Source organism: Eschrichtius robustus, chromosome X, assembly GCF_028021215.1.
Source record: "Eschrichtius robustus isolate mEscRob2 chromosome X, mEscRob2.pri, whole genome shotgun sequence".
NCBI lineage: Eukaryota > Metazoa > Chordata > Mammalia > Artiodactyla > Eschrichtiidae > Eschrichtius > Eschrichtius robustus.
In genome coordinates, this window is record NC_090845.1 from 58,950,203 (window position 1) to 58,966,460 (window position 16,258).

At 40.8% G+C, this 16,258-nt stretch overlaps 1 protein-coding gene across 3 annotated transcripts in view; it reads left to right on the forward strand.

Annotated features, from left to right (window-relative positions):
• The window catches only part of AR (androgen receptor), a 168,058-nt gene that overhangs the window by 92,522 nt on the left and 59,278 nt on the right, over window positions 1-16,258 (forward strand). For 2 of the 3 annotated variants that reach the window (XM_068532991.1, XM_068532992.1), the window contains exon 2: window positions 3,597-3,748. The exons of the other annotated variant lie outside the window; for it this stretch is intronic. In XM_068532991.1, coding sequence (XP_068389092.1) covers window positions 3,597-3,748 — 152 coding nt within the window. The remainder of the gene's footprint in view (window positions 1-3,596; window positions 3,749-16,258) is intronic. 3 annotated transcript variants of the gene reach the window in all.

Genomic DNA, 16,258 nt, shown 5'->3' on the forward strand with positions numbered 1-16,258 from the left:
TAATAAAACAAACACTCATGAGCCCTGATTAAGGAACGAGAACATTAACACTATTTTTTGTTCACTAGTTTAACTAACCCCAGGACCTAGAATGGTGCCAGATATGTAGCAGGTGCTTAATAAATATTTTTTTAATGAATGCATAAATCAGTTTGTATCTCCCTTCCTTATATTATTACCCCACAGCCTCCCCTCGGGGATAACCACTGTCCTATATTTGGGGTTTATCACTCCCTGGCATTTTTATGTCTTTTCACATATATATTCCCAAATTACATATTGTTTACTTTTCTTTCTTTTCAAATTCTATGTAATGGAATCATATTGTATATATGCTATCATGAATTGTCTTTTATGCAACATTAGCTTGTGAGATTCACCTATTTGTAGATATATTCCGTTCCTTGTCATTGCTGAATTGTACTTTATTGAATGAGTATGATATAATTTATCCTTTCTCCTCTCAGTGGATGTTTATCATTTCTGCTTCTATAAACAAAGCTGGTATGTCCATTTCTGCATATGCTTCCTGGTGCAAATGTGCACAAGTTTCTCTAGAATGCGAACCTGGGAGAGGGACTGCAGTTGTAATTCTCATTTCCAGTGCTAGAAGATCAATCAGTCCATGAGTCACTGCAATGTGCCCTTTGTTCACACTAGGCCAGGGTCAGTGGGAATCCTGTCCAAATCATTTTGCCAGAGAGAGGAGGTAGAGAGAGACTGGCCTGGTAAGGTCAGGAAATATCTCAGGCCTCTAGCCAAAGTGGGTTGTAATTAGGAAAAATTCAAATTCTAAAATTGCCTTCATTACTTCTCCTACTCTTCCACCTCCTTTATAGTTATTTTTGTGTGAAGTGTATTTTATTAAATTCATATCTAATAAATAAAATGATGACTTTCTTCAGTCTTTAAGTATTGATTATAAATTTGATTAATTAGATTCTTTTAAATAATTTGTGTTGTATTTTAAATTTTAGTATGGATGAAAATTTCTATTTTTAAAGGCTCTTTCCAAAAAGACCACTTATTTACTTTATGCAGGTTCTCATTTTGTTTATCTAATATTTACTCTTCAATCATATAATAATAATTACTGGCATTACCATCATCATCTCATTCATATATACACATATATACCTTTATACCTGTCAAAATGCATTTCTGTCTTTAAGGTACTTTCTCATTTGTAGCAATATGCACTCTACTTTATTATATCATCTACTATGTTATTTTACAGTTCTTTGCTTCCTGTCTTTCTTCTCTACTAAATAGCAAGTTGCTTAGAGGCAAGGATAATATCTTGATCATCACTATATCCCCAGCACTTAGCCCTGTACCTGGTCCATAGGGCCAGGTGATACTAGTTGAGTTGAATCAACCTATCTAATCTAGACCTTCAGTCTCATAACATGGTTAGCCATTGGTTACAAATCCACACTTTGTAGTCAGACTTACCTCGGATGGTAACCTGGCATTTCCACTTACTAGAGGAGTGATCTTGAACAAGTTTACTTAATTTTCCTGAGCATCAGCTTCCTCTCCTACAATATAGTGATGATACAGAACTACCTGGTAGGGTTGTTATAAAGATTAAATGAGATGATATATATGAAATAGCTTGTCACATAAAGTGCCTTAATACATGTCCTTTAGATTTTAACTGTATTAGTTACAGAAGTCATAAAATGTAAGAAGAAGATGAAGACACTTAAAAACAAACAAATAAACAACAACAAAAACCCTCTGCATCTTCTCCTTGTTTCATGAATGAGGATGGGGGCACAATTTTTACCCAAGGAAATGACATTTTTAGCCAAAGGAATGACATTCTTAGCTTTTGGCCCATTTGTTTATGGAAAGTGAGCCCTTTTCCTGTGGAACTTGTGGCCCTCTTAGTCTTGGTTTGGTGGACAGACTCCTGCTGGCTTTCTGGTTAAGGTAGGAAAGGGAAGGATTATGGGGATAAGAGATAGGCCGCCATAATCGGCTGCTGGGTTTGCATATGAGCAGAACTTTCTGAGTGCTTTCTGTTGTACTTGGGATGTGAATAAAAGCTAATATTTGTGTCTTAGAGATAAAGTGCTTGTCAAGTGTAGCCTGAGTGAAAGCCTTCTTTGCTCTTGCCCTGCCAGGGCTGCTCACTGAGCACTGAGAGGAGGATAACCTTTCATACTCTTTTGGGATTCTGATGACTGTGCTGAGTATGATAACCAAAGAGCCATGGGTAGAAAGTGAAGGTGAGTACTGAGAAGACAATAGGGTAATGGAAATTGTGTTAGATTTGGAGTTAGAGAGTCCTGGGCTTGGGTCAAATAGTTTTGAGCTTTCCTTCTCTGAGTCTGACTTTCTTCATCTGATATAATAATGAGAAAAAAATGTCTCACAAAATTGTTTTGAGGAGTTGAAATCACCCAACACAGTGAACAGGCTTATTTTCCTTCCTTCTTTGCTTAGTAAGAAAGAAGTATTCATAAAAATGGTGGCTGCATTCCTGTGGATGAGAGAATATGCAGTTGTCACCTATCTGTGGCAGATTTACCCAAGAAGTCACTTAACATTTTGTTTAATGATTAGACATAGGACATAGAAGAGAAAAATTTGACCTTTGGGTAGTACGAACCATGTTCCATTTGTTTAAATTTGAGTTAATTACCATGGGAGACTAAGAGCTACCTTTCCATTAAGGTTTTAGGATTGGCTTTCTGGCCCTCTCCTTCAGTTCACTTGGAAGGACACAGACACAGATCCTCTTGGAGGTAGGCAGTTAAACTAGGTGACCTGTGAAGCTCCATCCTAGCCCAAGGAACCTGAGTATTCAAATGGCTAAGTGTTGAGATGGTTGCCTGAAAGATTTCCAGCATCATTGTGCATCATTACACAATAAAATCTGGCATAGGGATTCTGCTACTTTATGTTATAGAATGTGGGTGGGGGATTTCCATGTGATCTAGATAGACTCCTAAAGAAAGTGAGGGAATGGAAAAAAGACCAAAGAAGACTGGTATGATAATACTAATCATGATCCCTCACTTCTGTATTCATTTCAAGAGCTTTTTATACTTTTGTTTAATTCATACCTCCACTCACACAAGTAGCTCAGTAAGATGGGTGATAATTATTCCTACTTACAGATGAGAGTGAGGCTCAGAGAACTAGAGCAAAGCACATCAAAGTGCTTTGATGCTTAGTCTGGTTTTGCCATAGGTCTCCCTTTGGATAAGGTAAGGTCTTAGGGCTGAGTTCATACCATTTAGTTACTCTGAAATTGTTTCCTGACCACCAACTTAAGTTAAAGACCTTAACCTCAGGTTTCTGCCTTCATCCTTCCCTCATGTAGACATAGCCCATGGGATTGGCTGATTCCAGAGAACTTCTCACATGCTTTCACAGGATCCAAAAGGGCTCTGTCCATATGACAGGAAACCCTACAAACATAATCCCTAGAAGTCCAAGGAAAATTCAGCTTCACCCTGACTCAGTTAAGCAATAAATAATAATTTACACGTGCACTTTACTGCTGAAGACTTCAGACTTCTACCCTCCTGTTTCTGTCAAGTACTGACATGTGTTGCATTGTTCCTCTTGGGTCTTTTCAGTTTGGAGACTACCAGGGACCATGTTCTGCCCATCGACTATTACTTTCCACCCCAGAAGACCTGCCTGATTTGTGGGGATGAAGCTTCTGGCTGTCACTATGGAGCTCTCACTTGTGGAAGCTGCAAAGTCTTCTTTAAAAGAGCCGCTGAAGGTAAAGGGTCTTGGACACTAACTTCTGTTTCCCTTTCTCCTTTATCTTCTAAAAAGAGACACCAGTCTATCAGGACCCAGGATTTTATCATCTCTGAGACAAGGTAACTGGCAGGGCTGGTTCAAAGAACCTAAGAGCCTTAAAAAAAGTCAGTTTTCATACTTGCTGGTCCCCTGGCTTTGGCAGCCTTGGTAGTATAGGCAATGTAGGCAATGAAGGTGGTCCCAGCTGGTGATTGGAGCTTGGTGGGTCCTAGTAATGAAAGAAAAATTAATGATTTGAAAAGATTTAATTTCCTCCTTGCTTGTGTTCCATTCTCCTGCCTAGTGAGGGAAAAAATTGTCCTTATTAGAGAGGTTAGAAGTGGAGAAACCCCAACCGAATCCCCAGCCTGTTCTCTGTGGTGAATATGAAACTGTTCCTTCGTGAAGGCTTCCTGGCCTCGGCCCCAGAAAGGAAGTGTTCTCACTGTTCAGCAGACCATCAGTCTATGCACCTGCTCCCTCCTGCTGCTGCATCCTTGGGGCCTCTTTGCATTAATAGCTCCTAGGTAGATAAGGACCCAAAGTGATGAAACATTTTTATTCTCTCCAGAGACTTGCCCTCAGGCCCTGTCCATTGGTCCAGAACCATAAGCTAAGTTGCATCTTATATTTGGCTAAGTGGGCTCAAACCCTGGCTCCTTAGTATTATTTAGCTTAAAACAATTAATGTCTGCTTAGCCCCCAGAGGTGCTCAGGCTACATCTTACAGCAGGAACTCACACTTCCAGACCTCCTATATTTTCTAGTGCCTCCTTCCTTCCCAATCTCCCTGGGCTTAAGCCTCCTACCCATCCACTTCATTCCACATCCTGTACTAAGGGCTTTCTTCTCAAAGGGATGCTGATGAACAGTTTCTAGACAGAGATGCTCTGCTCTGGGAGCAGACCCAGTTGCTAAACACCACTATTTACTCCTGCCTCCACTTTCCACAAAGGAAGTACTTCCTGCCAAGACCTTTTTCTTCCTTCTCACTGGCCTAGAAGTTTTGAGTTCCAAGTCAGAATCAAAACAGACAGCTTTTCCTTATATAAAGGCTACAATCCCTGAGGACAGTCTTGAAAGTGGTAGGTATATAGGCCACACCTTTCAGCAGGAATATGATGACACCCACCAGAGGACAGCAGAAGCACCACAGAGTTCTTGGCATCTAGAGAAAAGGTAGAAAGTGTGTGCCCTTTAACTGGCCTCCCTGTTGATAGCCAATTGGAATGATGATTATCTTTTCACCATTTTAGCCAGATGGCAGGAATACCTATAAAATGGAAAGCTATTTTGTTTTCTTCCAGTCCCCCAGGCAACAAGGAGACAGCTAACATTCAGTATTAATGAAAATATGCTGCATGTTCCACCCATAGCCTTGAGTGACACATTGCTACTGCTTACACTGGACAGTATGAAGTCCAGGGCACCAGTGCCTAGGCGTAGGCAGTTTGGAAAGAGACAGAGAGCAGTGTCTTCCTTTCTTAAGAGTACTCACAAAAGAATGGCTGTCAGAAAAGGAAATGAGGAGTAGCTCCAAAGACTTCAGATCACCCCAACTTCTCCAGTGAGAACCTGTCTCTTCCCCATACCCTGTCATCGGGTAGGCCCTATCTATAGAGCAGAGAATGAACCACAGCACCCATCTAGAGCTAATGTGTCAGTAAGCCCAGGCACCACAGTAATAGCAGCCATATTAGATGGGAAAAGAGTTCAAGAAAACAAGTAAAAAGCAAATTCAATAGTCAGATAGATTAGATTGTATTTGATGCTGCCTTTGGGTTTTACAAATCTGGGTCATGATATTGTTGCTTTTGGAAAACAGTGGGAATGATCAACCATATTGTGAAAGAGAAGATTTTGCTGTCATAACTATTCCACATGGGAGCTTTCTGAGGAAGTTAAGGCTGAAGGAGGGAGGCAGGCAGAAGGGCAGCTGGCAGGGCTGCCTGGGAGGAGCTCTGCTATTATGTGGATCTTGGACTATTTGAGAACAAGGAAGCTGGGGGGAGGGGTAATCACTCATATTACTGAGCACTTGGAAATCCAGCAAGGTCTCAAAATTCTTCAGTCCCTAGAATCACTTGTTAGGGAAACTTGGTGATATTTTATTTGAGAAAATGAGACTCTATGAACTCATGGAGCCAAATGCTCTTAACTGCTTGAAATATTAAAATCTCCAGTGGATTCATTGCAAAACTATGGAGCCCATTGGTTCCTTTGGAATGTGAACCCCAGGTTCCAGTCCTGAGCCCTTTGAGGGACAGGAGAATGTGGTTTAAGAAAAAACATGAAACAAAGCAAAAAAAAAATTATTGGTGTTTTCTTTCACCTCCCATCTGTAAAGCTTGGTAGCTGGAGTTTACTGCCATTATTATCTCTATTTGAAGGCAAAGGGCTGTCTTATTACCTGCAGAGAACATTTATTGATTTTTTTTTTTTACAGTGTGTCTTTATTGCCCAAATGGCCTTTCTGAAGGTGACTGTGAATCTGCCTTGTTTAAACTTGGAATTCCACCTGTCTTGGAGGGAGTGGGAGCACAAATCTTTTCTTACTCATTTGTCGTTGTCAGTAAGCTCAGATGGAGTATTCAGAGTGTTGATTACCACTTTATTCATGGTTTCAGAAATCTCTGGACTGGGCACAGGTACAAGACTTAAAAGCCTGGCACGTCAGACAGAAATCCATTTCTAGCTTTGGTAGTTCATAAACCATGAAGCTTTAATGCTGTCATTGGTGCAAGGCTCAGCACAGAGTCGATTGTAATCTAGCCAGGTTTTCCTGTTGAGGAGGAAGAAGAGAAGAGAGCCCCACATTTTCTCGTTGTCAGTAATGCTGGAAGTTTGGGGTGATGGTGAGGCTAGTCAGGGAAGGATCTGAATATTTTGAGATTAAAAAATAATGGTAATAGGTCAAGGGGGTAAAAACCACTAAAATCTTGCTTGATGGGAACTTAGTGAAAGAATGTGTTTGTGTATGTGTGTGTGTGTGTAAGCGCATTTGAGTGGATGATCTGTGGGTTTGAAACGGGCATGTAGAGAATCAGTTAGTGGTGGGTGGGTGGGATGAGTGGGGAGGTGAAAGGGGAAGGCATGTTAGATGCTATCAAAAAGACCAGGAAGTCAAAGGAAGGTGATATCCATGAGCAGGGTAGGGGCTCAGAGGGGGTTTAGTTGTGTGACATTGGATAAGAAAATTTCCCCCTTTGGACCTCAGTTTTCCCTGTCTGTAAAATAAGGGAGTTAAACTAGATACTTTTAAAATGCCTTTTCAGCTTACACTTTTCGTGACAATTCTACAAGTTCCAAACACCATCACTGTTAATTTCAGCAAACACACATGCATTTATACTTGTATGCATGTTTGGTGTTGCCTTCCTAGAAGATGGTGAATCCTAGCTCCCATTCTCTTAAAAAAATCAATCTTCAGATGGGGATAGAGCCAGCTGAGAGAGTGCACTGTGGATGGGCTGGGTTAAAAGTCAGGACTCTGAGATTCCCTCTTCTCCCAGCATTATGACCATGGCTGGATAACTTCCTCTCTTTTCCATTTTCTCATCTGGAAAATCAGGATATGAATCCTCATCTCTACCTCATCATGTTTCAAAGAGGGTTAATTAATTCATCATGTGCATTATGTGCTCAAGAATTTACTATTTTTCAGACATTTTCTAGTAAAACATTGGAGATTGTACATCCATTTGTTTTGTACACATGGAGCACTGTTTGGTACACATCATAAAATTGAAACTGTAGTTTACATTCTGAACTCAAAGAATTACACCATCCTCACTGATGTTTACAATATGTCCCAATTTAGTATCCTTGGCAAATTTTATATAAGTATGGCTTTGATTCTTTCTCTTGCCCCAGGTTTTTGTGAGGGAAGAAATGTAAGTGAACCCTTATTGAACTCTTTCTGTCCTTTAAATCTACTCTTTCCCACCTCAACTCATGTGGAATTGAATGTTACTTCTTGTTTGGAGTCTTGCAGAGAGTTTTTGGTGCATATCAGTGTCCCCTTCACTCCCTGACTTTCGGAGGAACATTTCCCAAGGGCAAGTTAACTCTACTAGGAGGATCTACTTGCAACTTCAACAGAGCCTTAATCAGGTATCTTTGGCCAAGAAGTTGACTGATCCTGATTGCACGAGTCCTAGAGGTTTTTTCACAGAGCTCCTATTATCTTTTATCTGTCTCTGGTGTTCTTAAATATCATAGCCAGACTTTAGATTAGGGGGTCAGCAAACTTTTTTCTATAAAGGGCCAGATAGTAAATATTTTAGACTTTGTGGCCTATATGGTTTCTGACTGTACTATTCAACTCTGCCTTTGTAGCATGAAAGCAAACCTAGACAAAACTAATGGGTTTAGCTGTACTACAGTAAAACTTTATGGGCACTGAAATTTATATTTCATTTAATTTTCACATGCCTTTAAATACTATTTTTTTATTTTTTCCAACCATTTAAAATGTAAAAATCATTCTCAGTTCTTGAGCCACACAAAGACAAGCAGCACATTGGATTTGGCTGATGAATTGTAGTTTGTTGACTCTTGCTCCTGTGCTTACAAATCTGCATAGTAAATTTTGCTCTTTCTGGCCTCCTGGTGTCTTAGCAACTCTCTAGATTATCTAATTTTAAACATTCTTCTGAGTTGGCCAGTCAAAGTTTGTTCCCCTTGCTTGCCTAGAATGCCTGGTCTGGTGGCATCTAGGTCCTGAGCTTTTTTCACTAAACAGGAGAAAAATAAACAAATCTAGGAATGCTACAAGAGGATACTTTTGTTCTGATGACCTTGCTGATCACTCACCCTTGCAATACGCAGAGGAGAAGTTGAAAATATTCTACACATTTTCTTTTTAGACTTTTGTACTGTAACCATGTGGATAACTATAAAATATATATGAATGAGTTTTGATGGATGCCACATATACCCCAGATGGTAAAGAGGAAGAGCTTTGGGGACTATCTGGTACTAAGCGTTATGGAAAAACTCTCTGTCTCATAGAAAGTAAGGCCCAGGTGGCCAGTTGAGTTATGAATCTACCATATATTTCCCCATGATTCTTTGTCTTTACACATTTGTTGGCCTAATTCTGGTCCTCCTCATCACAAGACTAGACCACAGGCCTGCAGAATAAGTAATTTAGCTCTGTAACTCATTCCAGTTGATGCCCACCCAAGTCTCTTATTAGAGCCCAATTTGGGAGCCATGTCAAGAATTTGCCATTGCTGGTCTATAGTGCCCTGTGGCTGCTTATTTACAGCATGTGCATTTTATGAAACAATGATTAACATGAAATTTCTGTGTCACTTGCAAGATCTTCTGAGTCCATTATCTCACTCAACCTTGCCTTATTATTCCCCAGTGTGTTATATTTTTAAAGCCTGTCCATATACTGCAGCCAGAAGCTTTTTTAATCCCTCACAGAATCTCTTGATAATTGTGAAACTCTGGGTGGTAGATTTTAGCAGTTGGTTGCTCTTGCAAGGGTGTTAGACCCCCTTTTTCTTCAGAGGTAGGAGTTATTTCTTACTTCTCTGATCTCTAGACTAGTCCCATGGCAAGAAACACACTGTCCCTCATAATAACTGAATTCTGGGAGAAGCCGTTATTTCAAAAAACAATCTCTTCAGTTATAATAGTCATGTGTGCATACTTCTGGAACCTATTTTTCAGGTGTTCACGCTCCTTCTCTTCATGGCTAGGTAACTGTCCTCAGCATTCCAAGGAGGCAGGTAATCTTTTTACCTGCCACAAGAGAGCACAGAAAAGGAAACTTCCTCCTATCCAAAGAAGGAAACTGGGATTTGGAGGTGAATGATTCTTTATAAAGGGAGCAAAGAGATTAGAATTCTCAGTCCGTTTGCTTCCAGCCCATGTTGTGACTCCTGACACATCCCACTGAAATCACCACAGCTTCTGGCTAGACTGGTGCCTATATTTTACTGAGTACGTCATAAGAACAGGCCTGGTGGTAATCTACTCATACATTCAGTCAGTATACATTTGCTGGGTGCTTACTACACATGAGATACTTGGCTCACATACTCAAGATACAGAGCCTGCCTGAAGGAACTTAGTGATCATAACCCTGGGCACCTTGAAATTTCTTCAGTGGATGAAGAGCTCTCATATCCAATTTCCATTGAACTTCCCAACCACCTAGAACAGAGGAAGAGGTCATCCTCCTTACTTTCCATGTAAGCAAACTGAGGTTTTGTCAGTTAATCAACAGGTAGTAAGTGGACTATCTGGATTTAAACCCAGGCCTTCTGGGTCCAATGCTAGCAGTCACTCTCTTACAGCACAGCTACCCCTCAAATATATAAGCATACTAACCTAAAGCAGAAAGAAAGTGCAATGCCTAGGCAAACAAGAAAAACAACAGTGAAGAGGAACAATAGAGTCAGAAATGAAAGAATTTATGAAAGACTTAAGTACTGTGGGGAGAAACCAAGGAGCCAATGAGTAGCACCAATATCACAGGGAGCTTTCTTCCTAAAAAAGCTCCAAATACTTAAAAGAGCTCCAAATACTTAAAACTCTTCATTAGGTAGGGCCAGGGACATGTGAGTAATAGTCCTTCTGCCAACTCCTACTCTTCAGAGGGAAAGTTCTGATTCTGATGAAACCAGGCTTGATAGCTCTTAATTCACTCTCATCACACAACCACAGAACAGGAAGCATGATTTAACACCTGTTCACATGAGAATTTTACTCCTCACTACCAAGCTAAGGGAAGAACTCAGAGACAGGGTGTATGGATACAAATGGTAGAATCATGGTTCCTGGACTCTTTGCTTTGAGCCTTCCCAGAGAAGTGTGCCACAGAATGTTTTCCATGGGGCCAGGAGCAAGAGAACTCCATTCCCCTCCTCTTTGATGTCATAAACCAGAAAATATTGTCTTTCAGGACAGAGCTAAAAACTGAGGCAAAATCTTCTTCTCTTTTATCAGGGTTTTAAATTTTTAATTGTCCTTCCTCTCCTGGTTCACCTCATAGTGTAGACAGACCATGATTTCACTGTGGTACTTGGATATGGGACCTGGAGACTGTGAGCCTCTTACAGGTCCATAAGTTAGATAACCACATTTCTATAGTCCCATGTTCACAAGTTCTTTCACTTTCTGGGCAGTTGACTCAGCCATGAGTTATGTAATGAAAAGACTTAAAAGATTTGCAGTACTTGGAATCACAGGATCTTTAAATGCTAACCTGTTAAAATTTGAAGGAAGAGAACTCAGAAATCTAAAAATTTGACCAAGCCATTTTATAGACGAGGAAACTGAAGCCCAGAGAGAGGAAGTGACTTTTCCAGGTTCATAGAACATATAAACGGCAGAAATGAGGGTCTCCCAGCCATTTCTTGCTTCTTGTCTGAGGGGTTCTCCAGCCTCACAGCTGATCAGCAGAGCTTCAGAGATTGTTGCCTTGGAACCTCCAAGAATTGTGTGAGGCAGCATAATAAACCTTTAACTTGACTGCAGGGATATCTAAAATTGCGATTTGATGACTGGCACTTTCCCCAGATAACATCCATTTATTCAACAAACAGTCAATGCTTACTTATTGTGTACACTAGACCTATACCAGGCACTGGGATAAGAGATAACAACAAAAACTCATACGTACTCAGTACGTATTAGTTGCTTTGTAGACATTTTCTCATTCGATCCCCACAATAACCCTATGATGTAGGTATTATCATTAGCCCTATTTGCAAATGAGGGAACGGAGGCACAGAAAAGTTAAAGTGACTTGCCCAAAGTCATATAACTTGTTAGTGGCTGTGGAGTGAATATGACACAGAGTTTCCAACATAATAGAGTAAAATAAGTGCTGTACTAGAAATAAGTACACAATCCACTGAGCAGACAGAATAAGAGAATGAGTTATTTTACCTGGAATGTTTAAGAAAGCTTCAAAGAGGAGTTAAGGGTTGATTTAGGTCTGAAGGGATGCGTAATAGTTTGCCAAGTACAAAATGTAGGAAGTGAACTTCAGGAAGACAGGACTTTAGGAACAGACTGACCAAAGACAGGGCTGCGTGAAAGTTGGATGCTTGTTTTAGGAACATTTTGGAGTCCAGAAGTGGTTGAGGGGAACCTCATCAGATGCAGCAGGTCCCTTGACCAGCCTTCAGTTAGCCTTTTATGCCTGCACCCCCCACCCCGATGCTGAGCTGTACATCGCTCTCCTACTCTACTCTCTGGGCTTTTTGGAAGCGCACTGCTATCTAGGTAGTGGAATAAGATGCACTGCAAGAGCACCAAATGGGGCTCTGGTTCTGCCATTGACTTACTATGTGGCCTTAGGCATGTCTCATTCCTTCTTTTCACTTCAAATCTCCATCTAAATAATAAACGTGTTGAACTAAATGATCTTGAATATTTTAGCAATAAATCTATAGCAACCTAAATCTTTAACAATAAATCTCTAAAATTTTATAGATGCTCCAGATGTTTCTATTGGCCAGTGGTTCACTTTATATGCATCAGCCTTGGAAAATAGACCTGAACCCAATCCTTAACTCCAAGACTTAATAGATATGCAGCCTTGAGCAAGTCACTTAACTTCTTTGTGCCTCTGTGAAGATAGTAATAGGTCACAAGGTTATTGTAAGAACTAAATGATATGTAACACAGCTCCAGTGCCCAGTAAGTTTTGGTTCCTTCTACTGGAGTGAAGCCTTGGTCATTGGCACACATACACTTATGGTGTTCCCTGGGTAGCAGAAAGGAGAGATGGCAGATAGTATTTATGGTAGTTCTCTGGTAAAGAAGGCTTTGGGTTGGTGTAAGGTTCTCAAACAACCACTTATCTTCAGTGTTACTTAATTGGTGATCCGAAGGGCCAGTAGCATTTGTGTAAGAACATAGCAAAGGTCAATCTCTTCCTCTTTCCTCTTGGCCTCCCAGGGCACTATGAGTAACATTCCCCAGAAAGCCCAGCAAGCATGTGTTCATCGCCTCTCTTGAGTTTTGGGCTTTGGACTCGAAAGTGTCAGAGCTCTCTGTGTATCTTTGTCTGCAACAAGATTTGTCTGACCTCCCTGGTAAATTCAGATCCATAGCCACAGGTCAGGAGAAAAGCTAAGAGAGGTCATAAATTATCTTCCACATTCTTCAGCCATTGGTTTCCCTCATCCAGCCAGAGGCGTGTCTTAAAAGTATGTTGGGACCAGATTCAATAGAAACCTGAGCCAGCACCTGTGTAAATAAAATTTTAAGGCTTCTTTTCCTGAAGCCGGATGGATATTTTTTAAAACCAAGCTGGACTGTATTTTATCTAGAGTGCTGTCTCCTATATTCTTAGTGCTTTGGACCCCTTGGAGGAATGTAGTCTGGTTGTAGTGTTATTGTTTTGTTTATTATTTGTGAGGGAGGGGCATTTATTTCAAAAATCGGATAATGCCTTGGTATGGCCTGTGACTTCACTGTGTATAAAATGAAACTGGTGATGTACCGTCATTCATTCTGCCTCCCATAGATTGGCTTTATATCCCTCCATCCATGCCCGCTCTTCAATTTTGATCCTTTTAAAAACCAGCCAACAAGGTTCCTTAAAAAACTAAAAATAGAACTACCATACGACCCAGCAATCCCACTACTGGGCATATACCCTGAGAAAACCATAATTCAAAAAAAGTCATGTACCACAATGTTCATTGCAGCTCTATTTACAATAGCCAGGACATGGAAGCAACCTAAGTGTCCATCATCAGATGAATGGATAAAGAAGATGTGGCACATATATACAGTGGAATATTACTCAGCCATAAAAAGAAACGAAATTGAGTTATTTGTAGTGAGGTGGATGGACCTAGAGTCTGTCATACAGAGTGAAGCAAGTCTGAAGGAGAAAAACAAATACCGTATGCTAACACATATATATGGAATCTAAAAAAAAAAAAAACAAAGGTTCTGAAGAACCTAGGGGCAGGACAGGAATACAGACGCAGACGTAGAGAATAGACTTGAGGACACAGGGAGGGGGAAGGGTAAGCTGGGACAAAGTGAGAGAGTGGCATGGACTTATATATACTACCAAATGTAAAATAGATAGCTAGTGGGAAGCAGCCGCATAGCACAGGGAGATCAGCTCGGTGGTTTGTGACCACCTAGAGGGGTGGGATAGGGAGGGTGGGAGGGAGGGAGACGCAAGAGGGAGGAGATATGGGGATATATGTATATGTATAGCTGATTCACTATGTTATAAAGCAGAAACTAACACACCATTGTAAAGCAATTATACTCCAATAAAGATGTTAAAAAAATAAATAAATAAAATTAACTAATTAATTTAATAAAATAAAAGAAATTTTAAAAAACCCAAAAATACAGCCAACCCAAACCAGCATGTAACATACTACTTATCTCTAAGTCCTAACTGAATCACCTTCAGATCTTGTCCAAAACCCTAAATAGGGAAAGGAGGTTAGCACCTTGCCTAAGGCCCCCTGGGCCCATCAGTAAGTGGGTATCCAGTCCTTGAGGTCCCTTAGCTCTGCTCAGCTTCAGAATAGAGACAGGATCCTTCATGTGTGTTGCTTATGATTAAAGGCTTCCTACTTCCCACTTTCCTACCGCACCTCTTCTGCCACCCCACCTCTATAGCTTCCATGGCTCCCCAGAAACTCCTCTGTAACCCATGTCACTCAGAAAGAGATTTTCTTGTCTCTTTTGCAATTTCATGAAGACTAGCTAGCAAGTTTAGGTTCAGATTTTGCTTCCATGGGAGGAGAGATAGATGGAGAAAACAATAGAAAGGTGTTTGGAGATGTGGAATGATTTCTCACCTATGTAGTGAGCCCTACAAAAATATTGAAATGTTCTCTACTCAGAAACCCTATTGATATAGGGGTAAAAGATTTGATTTGAGTCCAACATTTGTTGACTCTGTGATCTTGGGAAAATGACATGTCCTCTGTGAGCCTTAGTTTTCTCACTTTTAAAATTGGGATAATGATGACCACCAGAAAAATTCTAAGGATTACGTGAGATAAGGCAACTAGAAGTTTTCTTACATAGTGCCAGACTTTCAAAAGAAGTGAACCAAGCACTCTCGACAATGCCTCTTAACGTGTGAATGAGAAATCAGCTCCACGTCAAATTTCAGCATGTTTCCAGGGGTCCCATGATTTCACTGTAGAAATGCAAGTATGAATTAAATAACTCACCTGTTGCTATTTACATGGGTAGTTTGATAGTAATTATTTTTAGACATGTGACATATTTCAGACATAATTCAGACTGTAATAGTTTTGCAGCTTTGCAGATGTATTCATTCCCAATTACCAAAGACCTAAAAGGAATTAGCTAGAGCTATGAGGGGTAGCACAAAGGTAGACAACACAGGGCTCCCTGGGACCTGTCCCTTGGTTAGAGGGAACTCTGGATTATAGGCATTTGTATTCATATAGTCTAGTGTCAGGGAAGAAGAGCTGGAGGTGAGTAGCTTTCACTCATTCATTTTTTTTAACACACATGTATTGTATGAGGCCCTATGTGGGCCCAGAGATGAGTATGAGATGGCCCTGTCCTCAGGGAGCTTCTAGTCTGGTGGATGTGCCCTCCAAGGTCAGCCACAGTTTTACACTACACAGGGTATTTAAGTTCAGCAGAAGCAGTGTGATGAGACAAGGGAGAGAAAAATCTACAGGCATAGCTTCTCATACCCAAGGACAACCCTGACCAAGGCTGGCACAGTTTGAGGGAACTGTTCCCATGAGCAGGTCTGGAAGCTTTATCAACAACAACAAAAAATAATGATGGGGCTTTCCCGGTGGTGCAGTGGTTGAGAATCTGCCTGCCAATGCAGGGGACACGGGTTCGAGCCCTGGTCTGGGAAGATCCCACATGCCGCGGAGCAACTAGGCCCGTGAGCCACAACGACTGAGCCTGCGCGTCTGGAGCCTGTGCTCCGCAACAAGAGAGGCCGCGATAGTGAGAGACCCGCGCACCGCGATGAAGAGTGGCCCCCGCTTGCCGCAACTGGAGAAAGCCCTCGCACAGAAACGAAGACCCAATACAGCCAAAAAAATAAATTAAAAATAATAATAATAATAATGATAATAATGATGATGATAGTTATAGCAGCTAATATTTACTGAACATTTTCTGTGTTAGACGCTACACTAAGTGCTTACTTAATCTTCACAACAATGTTATGAGATAGTAGATACTGTTACTACCCTTATTTTACATATGGGGAAACTGAGGCTCAAGGACTAAGGGAACAGGAAGGGAACTAATTCATCTCAGTTCAACAAACATTCAGCATCTTATATGCCAGGACTGTGCTAAGTGCTAGGGAGAGAGAGATGAGTAAAACACACTCTCAGTCCAGAGGGAGCAAACCAATAAGTGCACAGTGAGGCTAATATATTCCAGGCCTTCTGCTTGATGCTGCGAACTCAGTGATGAATGATACACAGTCCTTCTTGCAAAGATCTCAAAGTTTATTGGGGGATATCAA